This window comes from Musca vetustissima, unplaced genomic scaffold, assembly GCF_032173495.1.
Source record: "Musca vetustissima isolate MV318-11 ecotype Yass unplaced genomic scaffold, APGP_CSIRO_Mvet_v1 utg12294, whole genome shotgun sequence".
NCBI classification, from domain to species: Eukaryota; Metazoa; Arthropoda; class Insecta; order Diptera; family Muscidae; genus Musca; species Musca vetustissima.
The window spans coordinates 78,148-94,898 of NW_026888842.1; the positions used below are offsets into that span (position 1 = coordinate 78,148).

The 16,751-nt window shown below is 29.5% G+C and overlaps 1 protein-coding gene across 1 annotated transcript; it reads right to left on the minus strand.

The window, feature by feature from the left end:
• Positions 1 to 10,385: 10,385 nt before the first annotated feature.
• LOC133336629 (protein roadkill) lies at positions 10,386 to 13,817 on the minus strand. Its single transcript, XM_061544911.1, has 8 exons — positions 13,533 to 13,817; positions 13,186 to 13,336; positions 12,842 to 12,963; positions 12,596 to 12,757; positions 12,201 to 12,496; positions 11,930 to 12,108; positions 11,720 to 11,862; positions 10,386 to 10,641 (listed from the first exon to the last, which is right to left on the minus strand). Exons 1-8 carry the CDS (start codon positions 13,742 to 13,744, stop codon positions 10,497 to 10,499), a joined length of 1,410 nt encoding a protein of 469 aa, XP_061400895.1. The 5' UTR covers positions 13,745 to 13,817; the 3' UTR covers positions 10,386 to 10,496.
• Between the last annotated feature and the right edge of the window lie 2,934 nt (positions 13,818 to 16,751).

The window sequence follows — 16,751 nt, forward strand, 5'->3', positions numbered from 1 at the left end:
TAGTTACTCGTTGAGATGTCGAAATATCATTTTTTATAGTTTTTGTTACATTACTTGTTATACTTATTTATTTCATGAATTTCATCAAGTCCAAATTGGACTTGGAATATGAACAGCAGTTCCACAAAATTTTGTAACTCATAAAAGATCTATTTTTTTATATTTTTTTCAAATTGTATCAATTTAAATCTCATGCCCCACCAAGGAAAACCTTTTATACAAATCTTACTGTTATAGTTCTGTAAATGATATTATATATATGAAAATATTCCCAATATTATATTTATTTAAATAATTGGAAATTTACCAATGAAATGAAAATGTAATTTAATATAAATATATTTATATATGAATTTTTATAATGAAAAAAAGTAAAAGTTTTTATTTCATAAGTCTGGGTTTATAAATGCAACTTTTGTAAGCAACTCTGCTGAGTTCATAGAAGTGAGAGGTATAAAAAGTGACAATGGGGAAGAAATTAAAAAAAAAATGAAGCGAACAGCAGGAGAGTTGCTTAAAAAAGTTACATGTGTAAACCCAGACTAACTGGGAAAACTAGGATGGGTTGGTAGATGGTCCTAGTTGAAGTCATTCTACAAAAAAATAGTTGATATTTTAAATTTGTTTGAAATTTCATAATTATCCGTTTTTATATGTATCGGGATTTTCATAAACCCATTGAAAGAGAAAATCACAAAAAATCGGGTTTGAAATAAAATTTTGTACTTCCTAATAGCTACTGTCTAGTTATTTTAAATTAAATTTGTACGTACTATCAATTTAAAAATCGGACGACGTACCGACTTTGTTTGACCTAAAAGTATGCTATAATATTCTCTACAAACCAGCAGCCATTATGAACGAATGAAAAATTGCCGTTTTTAAAAAATTTATTTGTGTACTTTTTCATTTTCAGGTAATAGGTGTCCAGCACCGAACAGTAGGTATATTGCAGAACATGGTTGAATTCAAATGTAAATAACTCAGCTACTACTTAATCGATTTTCGAAAATGCTGCACAAATGTTTCGAGGCGTGGATTTATTAAAAAAAGTTTTCAAGACCTCCATAAGGCGTGGATTTATTAAAAAAAGTTTTCAAGGCCTCCATAAGGCGTGGATTTATTAAAAAAAGTTTTCAAGACCTGCATAAGGCGTGGATTTATTAAAAAAAGTTTTCAAGGCCTCCATAAGGCGTGGATTTATTAAAAAAAGTTTTCAAGACCTCCATAAGGCGTGGATTTATTAAAAAAAGTTTTCAAGACCTCCATAAGGCGGGGATTATTAAAAAAAGTTTTCAAGACCTCCATAAGGCGTGGATTTATTAAAAAAAGTTTTCAAGACCTCCATAAGGCGTGGATTTATTAAAAAAAATATTTTTCAAGGCCCCTATTGACACTGCATATATGAACTCATCGAAATATTGTTTGTAGACTCCATTTCTTCGTGGACCAAATCCGTTTCAGACAATTTGGAGTCGAATTACAAACGATTTCGTCTAATCTTCCACATCGTAATATTTCTCCTCCCCACGAATGGTCAACATTTACAATATTTATAAATCCAATATTTAGTAAATGGAATAACCGATATGACCCAAACTTTACACATAGTCGTATTTTTACCAACTCTAAATCGAGTTCGAAGATAAGACTCTTTTTCATGAGGCTGGCGAGGCGATAAAAAGAATTTCATGGGTCCGCCATTTAGTTAGTTTTTTTCGGAACTAAAAATCAACATATGAAAAAAGGGTTAAGTTCGGCGGGCCAAACTTTGGAATATACCAAAAAGTGGATCTATACCGACATTTATACAAACCGAATATGTAAACCATAATGTACATCAAATATAAATTTCAGCCTTATGGGTAATTAGGGTATGTACACCTTAATATGGTGAAAATGTGCCTCATCGAAATATGGGTTCTATGTTCAATTTCGTAATTTCTTCGACCATATGCTGTTTCTGTGTTAGGTTATCAAAGATGGTCGGCCAATTGTTTAATAAAATATCAGCGGTGTCTCTTTTCCCAGCTGTGACTTAACGACTTGAAATTTCCTGAAAGAATCAAATAATTCGACACCCATAGATGCTGTCAGAATATAAAATCTTCAAATGAATTTCAATAGAAGCGGTAGTTGTAGTTATATGGAAATTATAGAAGTGTTGCGAGGTATCCGAAATATGGCATTGGTGTTAAAAGCTTTCCATTTATAAATTTTACAAATACCAGTTTCTGGAACTGATTTTGGCCTTGTGACTAGGTTCCCATGCATAAAAAATAAATTGAAATTTTTAAATACAAATTAAATGTGTTCCAAAATCTACATGAACGAGGTTTGTAACTTTGCACATATATATTTGAAGATTAACAAGGGAAGAAAACTAATTTACAACATTTTTTGTTATTGTTTTGTTGTTGTAACAGGTTGGCTGTTGATGAAAGTTCTTTCCAGAAAATGTAGAAATAGAAAAAAGCGGAAGAAGGAAAATGTGTTAATTAATTATTAGGCAATCAGATTTGAAGAGGGTAGCGGAGAAAGTGTGCCACCTCTTTTGGTTTTAACCATAATTCTATAGGCCATAGACTCGTAGGCTCGGACGGACAATTGAATAGATAGTGTGTGTCGTGACGGCTTTACTGGCAGGAAAGGCACCTGTTTAGGGTTCCGGGGACAATGTGCTCTAGATACGAGTTGAGTACATTGCTGTAACCGGACCTTAGTTGTGCCAGAATGGAACGGGTTTGCCTAGGAAGAAGACTCTCACTCTTCGAAATTGCAATAGGATGTTGTTGTAGGACTTAATTGCAACTGTTGCCATTTATGGCTTCGGAGACCGCCAGTTGATGCAAGGATTTCATCGCGTTCGCTATCGACAATATGTTGACGTCCGATGGAATGGTGTCTTGGATGCCATCACGATAGCCCCTGAAGTCCTGGCGGATGTGTCGCGTAGTTGGATCTACCATCACTGTGTGATGGTTAGGATGACACGGCAGATAGCATGCCAGCAGGAACTGTCTATTCAACAACACATTATGTTGCTTGACTGACAGCATTCTGGTCTCCTCATGGAGGTGATAATGCTCGAGGTGCAAGAGGCGCTAGCCAAAGCTTTCAGAACTTTATTCCTAGCATTCACCTTCCGGTTGATGTAATTGGAATGTGAGGAGAAATGAAGGAGGAGGAAAGAAGTCCAGACTGGGGCTGCATAATTCAGGATGGAACGACCTATAGCCTTATAAGACGTTACCATCGTTTCTATATCCCTGCCCCAGGAGGTGCCAGCCAAAGCTTTCAGAACTTTATTCCTAGCTTTCACCTTCTGGTTGATGTAATTGGAATGCGAGGAGAAATGAAGGAGGTTATCGAAGACCACCCCAAGGAATTTTCGAAATATGGACGGTGGGGATGCGCCTACCTTCAACGAAAATGTCCAGTTCTAGATTGACTTATCGCGTCCAGGAAGTGAAAAGTGACAAAGTAGACTTTGCAGTGGTTAATTTTAGATTGCGCTCCCGGAAGTGAGTTGGTGATGGTGGTGGATGGTTCCGAAAATTTCAACGGTGTTAGAAAGAGTACATGTCTAGCTCTCGTATGAACTAGCATTATTGACTTTGCTCAAAATTTTAAAAAAATTGCGGACCTTTGAAAAAATTACCCCTATTCCGTATATAGTCGTCGACATAAAACGACGACGTAGAGAGTCGTCTTTTGTAAATTGGTATTCCCTATGTCGTTGTCGGCATTTATCGATAACTATTGAAACATTTTTTTGGTATTCCGTAACAAAGTGTGACGACGATGATGTCGAATATTTTTTCGTCATTGTTTTAGTTGACGACTCAAGTGTTGGAACAATTTTTTTTAAGAAATTAAAAAAAAAAAACAAGACCGGACAAGAACAGGATACATCATTCTAGAATCTATTCAATGCGTAATGCAAAATTAGGTGTAAATAAACAAAGAAAAATATATGGGATCTATATATAAATCTGAACCTATTTTGACCAATATGAATTGGGCTCGTCTTTGTGAAAAAATAAAGTTCGGTCCCTTTCGAATGGAGTGTACCAAATTTTATCCCATTCGGATCATAAAGGTGACCTGTAACATGTTTAAAATAATAAATGAACGGAGCAAAGTACATAAATCGACTCAAAAAGTAATTCTATGAGCTAAGAGGCTCATCTCGGATGACATTTTTACCACACGTAGGTCTCGCCTACCTGATCACGAAAAGTTATGATATGGGAGAAGCCAAACATCCCGAAAAATATAGACCCTTGAAGTTCCGAAATTGCTTTGTTCATAAGCTCGTCATTTATAGATGAAGGTAATATTGGTATGGTTGCAAAGCGTTTTAATTCCCCTCCTTCTCCTCTTTTAAATAAAAAATCACATTTGTTTTTTTTTAAGTTTTTTTGTTTTAATTTCACAAAAGTGTTTTTCATTTTCTCTTTCAATATATTTCTTTAAAAATCAATTTTTCTGTTGTGTTTTTCTGGTTTTCATCATTTTTTTGTGTTGTTGGTTGGTTGGTTGATTGTTGTTCCATTTTTTTGTTTCTTTTCACATAATAATAATAAAGTAGCTAATAATAAAAAAAATATTTAATTTTGTTGTTTTCTTAAATAAGAGATGTTGTTGGCTTAAAACGAAAAAATAATAATTATTAAACTTTACACACAAAAATAAAGAAAAATAATAAACGACTTAATATTACAAAAGACAAAAATAATAGACTTATTAATATTAATTAAAACAAAATTAGTTGTGGTGTAGATACATACATATATGTATAAAGAAAATATAGCAAAAGAATAAATTTAAAAGAAATATAAAACAACACACAAAATATTACATAAAAGAAAGTGGAGAAAAAATTGCTAAACAGAAATAAAACAGAGAATTTGTTTTTGTGTTTTCTTTCATATCTTTTTCTTCTTCTTCTTCTTTTCAATGGAAATACATTAATTTTTTTCATAAACTTAAGTAATAGAACAAATTTCAATTGAAATAAAAATATAGTAATAAAAAAAAATTAATTAATAATAATTATAATAAAAAATATTTATATAGACAAAAAAATAATAAAGTTTGCAGGAAAATAAAACATAGTATTATTTTTGTTTTGTTTTTGATTTAACGCTTAATTGGCGGGTTGGTGTTTGTTGTTGTTTTTATGTTGATGTTTTTTTTTTGTTTGTTTTTTATATAATAATATTGTTACAAAAATAAAATAAAAAATTAATAATCATCATATTTATAAAATAAAAAATAAAACTGCTAAATTATTATTACATTTCGTAGTAGTAAAAAGAATTACATTTTGGTTAAACCAATAACTTTTCAATTGTTTTCTTTTCTTTTTTTAAATTAACATATTAACAACATTATAAAATTAAAACACATTATATTGTTACATTGTATTATACTCAAAATAGCTCCTGCTCTACACTCATGTCTTCCCTCTTTATACAAAAGAAAACCAAATTCATAATTATTTAAATAAAGAAATATTACTTGCAAATTTGTTGGCGTTGTTGTTGATATTTTGTAATTTTCTGCGTGTTGAAACCTTAATAGAGAATTTGAACAACATTTGATAAACAAAAAAATTTAAACAAAATTGAAATATGTTATAATATCATCATTCCTCCAGTATTTCCAAAATGTTACAAAAGAAAAGTCGTAGGTTTTGTGTAGGATGTTTTCTTTTCCAAACCGAGTTGGGTTTATGTGATCCAATGCCCTAAAATAAAACATCTTTGGCACACCTAAATCATTGAAATATATATTGATTCTATATAAACGATTGTGCATTTCTCTGACATTATGTTCGAAGTTTTATCAATCGAAGAATATATTTTGTTATTTATTTATTTATATTTCCTAAAAACATAACCTCAATCTTATATATAACCTCATGTTAAGTGATATTCACCTAAAGTGGACAGATTCTGGGATTATGTTTGAAATGATATCAATTGAAGAATATGTGGACAACACCTTTAAATAGTGTACGTAAATAAATTTTGATATTTTTTTTGCATTTAGTTAAATTTCCTAACACATAACACATGATATTCACCTAAAGAGGACAGATAAAGTCTTAGCAAAAATGGCCCTTGAAATCGGAACATTTTGATTCCTTATATGTATATTCAAGAAGGCTTCACCTCACACACTGCTAGAGAAAATACCTAACCTTAAAAAATTTAATGAAATTGTTTATGCCGGTGCCAAAATGTTAACCTATCCTGAAATTAAATAAAATTTGTTCAAAGGCATGGGAACTCTCACAGCTAGCAAAATTGTACTAAATTTTCAAAATAAAAATTGTTTTTTTTTTTTTGTTTTTGGTAAAGTAAAGGAATACTTAAATATTTCTTTTTTTATTTAACTACCAAAAACATAACCTCAATTTTAGAAACCAAAAAGAAAAAAATAAGGAATCTAACTTTTAAAATCTTAAATCAAAAATTGTACTAAATTTGCAAAATAAAACAAGAATTGTATTTTTTTGGGAAAGTAAAGGAATACTTAAATATTTCTTTCTTTTTAACTACCATAAACATAACCTCAATTTTTGAAAGAAAATAGAAAAAATAAGGAAACTAATTTTGAAAATTTGGGAGAAAGTAGTTTTTTTCAATCTGTTATTTGTTTAAGAAACATTACAAAAAGGTCCAAAATTGTACTAAATTTTCGAAATAAAATAAAATGAATTTTATTTTTTGGGAAATTAAAGAAATACTTAAATATATATATTTTTTATTTAACTACCAAAAAACATAACCTCAATTTTTGAAAGAAAAAATTGAAAAAAATAAGGAAACTAATTTTGAAAATTTTGGAGAAAGTATTTTTTTTTAATCTGTTATTTGTTTAAGAAACATTACAAAAAAAAATACCCACACTCAATATTAAAAGAACACCTTGAAATGTGCTATAGAAGGCCTAACCTCAATAGTTTGTTGATATCTGGATAGGAAAACAAATATTTTTTTTAACACGAAATATACCCCATGATTATCCATGCAATATACCACCAATTTCCAAACACGTTAGTAAGAAAAATCTAATCTAAATTTGCTATAAAAGATCTAACCTCAATTTACAATGAAAAATATAACCTCAAATTTGAAGTTAATTTAAATACATAAAAATGGGATGTCAACATTAAATCTACGCCATTGTGATATTAAATCAATAGCGGTAGTTCCCATAGACCCGCAGATTTTGATAGATACAAATTAAGAAAGGAAGATTTATTCTAAATTTGCTTTGCAAAAATATAACCTCAAATTAGAGGTTAATTGAGAAATATAAAAAATGGGATGTCAAGTTTAAATCAATGCCTTTTTAAAACCCTAGCCTTGTTTTGGTATACCTCTAAAAATCTATGCTTCCAGATGTTCCCAAAAATCCGAACAAATATGTATTGTAGTCCATAAATAACCTCGGATTAAATTTCCTTTAAAAATCTCGCCTCTTTTGTTTGGGTATCTCCCTAAAAATCCACGCTTCCAGATTTCCCAAAAATACTAATAAATATTAATGATTTCTTAGTATTCAGAAATATATTTTTATAAAAAGCTATCGATGTAATCCCTAGAAAAAAATAAAATAAATGGCTTTAAAATATTCCTTATTACGGCAGTACCAATTTTTTGTAAACCCCTTGGGTCTGATATTCCATAAAAAAATAAAAACATTCATAAAAACCAGAACAGAGCCTCCGATAGCCCCTCAAAAGAGTTAAAAAGTTTAGAACCGTGCCTTTGATATTCCTCCAATGTGTCCCAACAATTTTTGATATAGAAGGATTTTATAAAAATATTCATAAAAAAATCGACAACTTCGGACTGGTTAGATTAAAAAAAGAATTTTTAAAAAGGTCTTGCGTTTGGATTTGAGGGCAAAAAATCCATGCTTTGGTAGTCCATACCAATATCCAGAATCCTAAAAATATATGGACTGATATAGAAGGATCTTATAAAAATATTCATAAAAAGATCCACAACTTCGGATTGGTTAGATTAAAAAAAACGAATTTTTTAAAAGTTGTTGCGTTTGGATTTGATTGTCTAAAAATCCATATTCCAGAATACTAAACATTTATGGTTTCTTAGTTCCTAAAAATATCAGTTTTAAATGTTTCCAAAATTGTTTTCGGTACGTAGAGTCCACAAAGATATTCACGAAAAATACCTAAATCACGAAAAATCCCTAGGTTCCAGAGATATATTTTTTTGTCTTGCATTTGGATTTGTTAGCCTAATAATAAATTTTCGCATATGAAATACCAGAATTTGGCCAATGACTGCGATATTTCTAAAGTCCATGCCAAAAAGGATTGAAAGGCTTTTATTATCTTAGCCCTTGGGATTGATAATACAGATAAAGAAAACAATTTTCAAAATCCATTGATTTCTTTTTTTTTTACCATTGTTACTGCCATTTGCACCTAGATTGGGTCCACACAAACATTAATTTTTGGGTTCATAAAAATGTAAAAAAATGTATTTTCTTATATTATCTGTTTATCAAAAACCCAGGGTTTTAGAGTTATAAGTTCAAAATTATTCTGATTAAAAATATTTTTTTCGGTGTCTTTGTTAGGCCAATAGTCTACTGACATTTGTACCGGGGGGTTAGGTACACACAATTGTAAAACTTTTTATTTGTATCCTTGTTGAATTCATTAACTTCATTAAATTGTGTGTCTCTTCTTCTTATCTCTTTAGAATAATTTTAAAAGAAATTTTTTATTATATAGCCGCGTTTTCAATCATCAAACATGATAGGAAATAACATAAAACTTTGTGAAACCTAGATGTATATATTTTTAAGGTGAGATCAGGCATTTTGTTTACAAAAAATGTATATAGAACAACAAAATTGGTTTTTGGAATTATTAACTCCTTAGCAATGGATTCAAAAGGCCTTTTATCTATCCCCTCTAATACACAAAACTTGTATAAATTTTCTTTTGTAACACACGGGGAACGCGAGAGATGATGTAGAATATTCTCATGAAAAATATTTTCTTTGTTCACCTCCAAATTGAAATAAAATTGGTAATCAACTGAATTAAAAAAACATTTAGAAAATATGTAACTGTAGGTATGATTTTTGAAGGTCAAAATTGTATTCAAACACACAATAAAAAGCCAATTAACAAAAAAATAAAAAAAAAAATGAATCAAACAAAATTTTGATTATCACCAAACAATGTCCCAATGATATATATAAGCAACAACAACAATGTGAAATATATAATTTACATTTACAAAGCAATTTGAAATAGGGTATTTTAAATTTTAGTTTTCAATTTTTTTTATGATGGTAGTGGTGGTGTTGGGTGGGGAAATTGAGGGGATAAAGTTTACTTTCTATGTAAATGTATTCACTTGAGGTTTTTTTTTCTAATAATGAAACAAAAAAGGTAAATATTCTTAAATCCATTTCTACATTTTTGAGTTGAATTGTTTGCATTGAATTAACTTTTTGTTTTAGTTGTTTTTGGTTCACGCAATGATCTACTACATCAAAAAATTAGTTGTTTTTTTTTTCTTAATTTGCATACTATGATCTTCTTCAAATTGTTTGTCCAGTTAACAAAACTACAACTTGTTCAGCTTTTATTTTATTTTCATTTAATTTTCTTTTTTTTTTTGGTTTTGTTTTTCTAAATAGAATATTAAACATCAAGATGGCGACGACATTGATAAATTTCTAATATAATAATAATACAGAAGAATATTAAATATTGTGGGGAGGAATGAGTTTTAAAACAATTCAAATTCTAGTCACAAGAAGACAAAGAAGCATAAATACTGAACAAGTTGTAATTGTTGCAAAAAATAGTTTATTATTAGTTGACTAAAACAATTGTAGTAGTTCATTTTGTTATTATTATTGTTGTTGTAGTAGTTATGCATTGTGTTGGTGGTGATGTTGTTGCTTGCTATATTGGAGACATATGTTTGTGATAAATGTTTGCTGTTGTTATTACTATGATGTTTGTTGTTGTTATTGGTTTTGTTGCTAATAAGGGATTTGTTTGTAGTTGTTGTTGTTCTATTACTATTGAAAATATCCGCTAAATTTATTTTAATTATTTGCATTTGTTTGTTGTTATAGTTGATGAAATTTTTAAAAAAATATTTTATTATCATAATCGTACAATGTAAGGTTGGTTTTGTTATTGGTTGTTTCAAATTGTTTGTTTTTGTTGTTGTTTTGCATTTTATGTTATAATAATAGAAATAATTATAATAATAGTTTTTCTTGTTGCTGTAATTATAGTAGTTGTTGTAGTTATAATATTTATAGTATTTATTATTATCTCTATTATTATTATTATTATGATAAAATTTTTCTTTTTCTTGATTATCTATAATGTGTTGTTTTTGTTGCAATTGCAATTGTTGCTGCTGCTGCTGTTTTTGTTGTTGTTGCTGTTGTCTTCTACTACTATTGAAATTTCAGCTCATTTTTACTCGCTTCCTGGGTGGTCCAATCGGTGGGATTTGTTGTGTTGCAAGCGCACGAAATGCCTCGGCAATTAGATGTGAATGTGTTGTGATCATATTTTGCCATCCTTGGGTTTCCATAACATCGGTGGCATGACTGTAGATAAAAGGGAAAAAAAAAGAGAAATTAATAATGCATTTAAAAAAATAAAAATTAAAAAAAATATATATTTTTTTAAAAAATAAGTTTATATTTTTTTAATTTTATTAAAAAAAAATAAATATTTAAAAGTAATTCTTTATTTTTTATAATAAAAAAAAATAATTTTTAAAAATTTTCTTAAAATTAAAAAAATTTTTAAAAATTTTCCCAAAATTTTATTTTTTTTTAAATTTTTCAAAAAACTATTTTTAAATGTTTAAAAAAAATTTCCAAAAATTAAAAATATTTTATAAAATTTTTCCCAAAAATTAAAAAATATTTTTTAAAAATGTTTGAAAAATATTTTTTAATATACGCCTATACAAAAAATATATTTCAAAAAATTGAGAAATATTTTTAAAAAATAATTTCCCAAAAATTAAAAAAAAATTGTTTTAAAAATTTTCACAAAAATTAAAAACTTTTTTTTTAAATTAAAAAAAAAATATATATTTTTTAAAGTTTTTCAAAAAAAATAAATAAATTTTTTCAAAAATTAAAAAAATATTTTTTTTTAAATTTCTCCAAAAACATTTTTTTAAAATGTTGAAAAAATTGTTCAAAAAATTCCCCAAAAATTAAAAAAAATAATTTCGTTTTTCCCAAAAATTAAAAAATATGTATATATATATATATAAAATTTTTAGAATTTTTTTTACTTTTTTTTTTTTAATTTTAAGGCTGCAGCGGAAAATACTTTTGAAAAAAATCTACATAATAATTTTTGTATACGCCTAATCTAATTTGCGGCCATATAAATTGTCATTCATCCAATTAACATAAATTTTAAGTGATTTTCAACACTGTCATCATAAAAATGTTCAAAACAAAAAATCATTTATAAAATATGACATCTGGCACAAAAAGAGATAAATAATGTCCCACAAGTTGTTTAACATAAATAAAAAACAATACGTCAAGAAGATTTCAATATTTTTCTATGATAAAAAAACATTTATAAATGCCACACAAAAATTAAAAAAACAAGAAAAATACCAACAAAATTTTAAAAAAGAGTAGCAGAGATACTTACGTATTAATAAAATCTATTGTTTGTGCTTTTAATTGATCCGCACTATGGAGATCGGCTAATATTAATGTTTCAGCGGCTGTTTCAACGGAGAGATTAACGCACAGCGCTTCCTCACACATTACTTTCAGCTTTTCCAAAGCGTACTGTAAAATTAATAAAAACAACAATTAATATAAAGAAAAAACAAAAAATATATTTTAAATGACAAACCTTATCAGCTGCTGCTAAGAGATCATCGGCCATTTTATCTAAGTTTGGCGCCTTGCCAGTATAAATAAAACGTAACATTTCTTTTAAAACTTCATGATCAACATCAGTTATGGCGACACGATTCAATTTACGCTCCTCCATTTCATGCTCGAACATGGCTGCAAAGACATCACTGCGTGCTGTTGAATGGAATAGAAAAGACAAAACAAATATTAATTAATTGAAATAAAATTATTAACAAAAGAGGTAAATTGTTGTTGTTGATAATTACCTGCCAATATTGCTTTGTGTGCTTGGAATTCACGGCCACCCACGGCTAACGTTACATCACTAAATTTCTCATTGTCAAAGAGATTGCCCAAATCTTCACTTAGTTTACATTCGGGCACTTTGAATTGTACAATATTTGATTGGCCGGAGATATTAACACTATCGGCCACTACACTAACTTCACAGAATATTGTCAATTTATCTTCAGGCAATAGGCCATTGGCCTCATCCAATAGGAAATCTCGTCGTATGAATTTTTTGAAACCCCAATCTTTGCCTTGTACAAAACGGTATGCTCTGGAATAAAAAACAGTATTTATTAATAACAATTAAATGTGAAATTCAAAGATTTTTGATCAAAAAAATGTAATTTGTATTTAGTTTTGTTCTACATACCTCTGTGATTCCATGGCTTTGGTTTCTTCTCTTTTAGCATTTAATATGGAAAATTTAAATTTGGCTCTAACTTCGGATTTATTGCAGGAAACTAATAATAAATATAAGGATAAATAATCTTTACTTTCTTCATCTAGACCTTTTGGATTGACACGTAAACACCTGCAGGGGAAACAGAAAGAAAAAAATACATGGTTAGTAATCTAATCCACCTTGGAAAGTTTAAATCAAAATCTGGATAATTACCATTTCAGTTTGTCATTAGCACCGGCGGAAAATGTTGAGGACTTTAAGACTTCACCCATTTCCTCGCGACAAAAACTAAAATTATTTATGGTCCACATATAGCTAAATTTAACCACTTTCACCTGAAAGAAGACAAAGAGCAAGAGATTTGGATTAGGATTTTGAAGATTAAAGTAATTTGAGTAGGAAGGAAGATAAAATCTCGGTTTCAAATATCTTTGGGAAAGGAGATTTGAGATTTTCTTCTTTTTTGATTTGATCTCGTGAATAGAAGATTTTGGGAAAGGAGATTTGAGATTTTCTTATTTTTTGATTTGATCTCGAAAATAGAAGATTTTGCTTACCTGTGTGTAACACCAGTTTTCGGCAACCGGTGTATTAACTTCCGGTAAAGGCGGTGAGGGTACACGACTAACCGCCATTGTACTACTGGATGCGTTTAGGTTCGATGTCACTCTAGCAGTTTGACTTGCCTGACATTCGTTCACCGGCAATCTGTAATTAAATAAAAAATAATAAAAGAAAATTAATAACAATTTCAAAAATGGAGACATTGTTAAATAAATTAATATTGGAAAAGGTTTTAATTTTAAATATAAAGAACAGTGGCTTCCTCAATTCGTTGCAAATCTTTTTTTTTTGCTGAAAAATGCAAAATATCCCCTCCCCACATCTCCTTCGAACATCTCACCTCGGCTGATATACTAAATCCATGATGTTGCGATCAAATTCAACTTTAATTGCCGATGATGATGAGCCACCAGACGCACCAGATGATGTTGAGGAATTTGAATTTAATTCAGGACTAGAAGTTGAGGGTGAATAATCCGACAGGGACGATGATGAGGGCGACAATGATGACGACGACGAAGAAAAAGAAGACGAGGCCGGCGGTGAAGACATTAAACTTAATAATTTTAATAAAAGCGAATTATTATCCAGTTTGAGGAAAATAATCGAACACAATACCACAATAAAAAAGATGGCTCAAAATTTGTTTAAACAATTCTTCAATAATTCGCGCAGACAAAATGTTTAATAACAATTTAAAAATTTTTGCACAAACATTTAACACAATAACAACAATTAAATAATTTAACAATAAAATAAGAAACTTAACAAAAAACTGGAGATATTTTTTTATAAAACAAAACACAAACACACAATGTGATCTAGAGTCTAGTTTAAAAATCAATGATCCAAGAAAAAACAAGGGGCTCGTGAATTTTGTAATAGATTAACTGTGCTAAAAATATTTGCTTGGCAAAATAAACAGTTATTATTACAAGATGATGTTTTGTTTTTGTTGTACAAAAAAGTTACAGGAATGAGATGGCAGACGACGATTTGAGTTTTGAGTGAATTTCTTGTTTGGTTTCGTTAAATTTCTCTTGAGTTGGCTGACGTCTTGATGCTATGCTAGTCTTTGGTAAACTGAAATCAATAATTCTGCTGGCCTAACCATATTCCAAAACTAACGCAGCGAAACAGGAAACTAGAACTGCAACAGTTGCCGTTTTGTGATGATGAACACAATTTCCAGAATATTTTCAGGGATTTTCTTTTTCAAAATGGCAAAACAAAGAAATCTTAATAGACATTGTGGAGGTCGTGCCACTTTTCCAAAAAACAATGGTCACACCACACACAGTAAAAGGAAAACGCAGATGTAATGTGAAGCATGAAGTGAACGCCAACAGCAGCCATGGATTTACAATAAAATCCATGACGAAGAAAATTTGGACAACGAAAAAATTATTGTCAAGGAGCAGATTGTAGCAATTTGAGAAAGGACACTCATACACACACACACCAATAAAATCAAGGTAAATTCTTTTACAACAATTACAATGGCAGCGAGAGAACAAAACAAAAACACATCAAGGTGTTATAAAAATCTTTCTAAAAACACCAACACAGGCACCATGAAGAAGAAACCAGCAGCAAACAGACAAGGTAAATTTTTCCTTACACACACACACACACACTAGCGGGCTTGATGACATTTTCTACACCAACAAAGCGTAAAAGGTCCTTTTTGTCAATCTCTGAGCCAGCATCCGCCGTTGTTCTCCTACTACATTTCACAGCACAACGCCACCACCACCACCAACTCAATATCGTTACAAAAAGATTTTCTTTTGCTTCCGTATGCAGTTTATCAACAAATATGTTATTTTGCTATTTTATAAATATGTGTATATGGCCATCAAAAGGAACTTTGTTGAAATGTTTAAAGTGCCCATAACAATAATGATGACGGCGGTGGTGATGGTGGTGGTTTTCACTCGCTAATCATTTAAAGATGCCAAAGGTGCAAAAGGATGACATTCAAGGTATTGTCAAGGTTTCATTGTTGGTTGTTGTTGGTCTTGAAATGATTATTTTTTCTTTGCTTAATTGCCACAAGGTGAACAAACTTGGTGGACAACACGGGGACTGACTGGCTTAAATGATTAACAATAGTCTGGGTGGGGGAAACAACAAACTCAGCTGGCAATAAAGGTGATGAAGGTTACAACAAAATAAAAGACGATTTTAGTACATTTTTATACAAAAAATTAGTTTTTATAAACCTTATGGTTGTTGTAGATGAGGTGACAGTTTCGTGTCCTTTTTGTTGTTGGTGATAATGATGAAAAGATGGACAGATGTCTATGGAAAAAATAACTAACCAATAAATTTCCATTAAACGGTTGGACAGGCTATTTACCGCCAAACATACCTTCAATTGTTGTTGTTTTTATAATTTTTTACTTTCGTTATAAACTTTAAAATGTTTTATTAATAAAAGAAAATGTTTAATTTCCTTTGTATGCCCAATAGAATGTAAAATGTAAACAAAATGATAAGGCAGCAAAAACAGCTGACAACAGTGATGCCAAGTTTTTGGTATATTTCTAGTTAGCATTTTATTGTAGTTAGTTGAGACGCAGTCACGTAAAAGCGACTTAGAAACGTAACAGTGAGGAGAGAAATGTGTGAAATAAACAAAATTTTCATATAAATTTTAGAAAAACAATAAAACAAATATAATATGAAATAAATAAATGAATATAGACATATTAATGTAACAAATAACATAAATATCTGAACTTTAATTATTTGTTTTAATAGATTGTTTTAAATGAGACGTGCGTAATTTAAAATCTACTTTTGGTGAATTTATTTGAAATATATATGAAATATAATTGACAATTGAAATCCATTTGATTTATTAAATCCAGCGTAATATATTTAATTAAAATAAAATCTATTTTTAATAGATTCTTTCGTAGTTTCTTTGAATTATTATTTATTTTAAATTATTTTCCATATAAACAAAATTATTAAGCATGAATATTTTGCTGAATCCATATAAACAACAAGAGAAACCCCATTTCTCTTATTCAGGTTACCTTCAGTTTTTTTAACATTGGAATGTAAACAAAAAAAAAAAAAAAAACGAATTCTCAAAGTAGAATTTATTAAAGGGAAATGAAATTAAAGATCTAGCAACAATGTTAAAATGTCAGAATAAAGAAAATATGTGTAGAAAGCTAAGTAAAACACACACACCTAAATAGCAAACATTTATTTAGTTTTTTTATTTTTAATAGAAAGGTGGTGATGTTCATCACAAAGAAAGTCATCTGTAGAGGCTAATAAATAAAACAAGCAGATGAGAAAAGAAAAAGTAAAAACAACAACTAAGAGGCCCAGAGTGACTTGAATGATATTAAAGAGTGACCAAGACCAAGCTGGACGGAAAAAAAGAAGAAAAGTAACAACAACAAAGAGATTATGGCACGCACATTTTTTCTTCTTCTTCTTCCAGCTTCCCACCTACCGGGCACACACATGGAGTTTTGTTCTATTGTATTGATATTGTTGTCGGTAAATTTTTACCACAAGAAAGTGTGTGGCACGT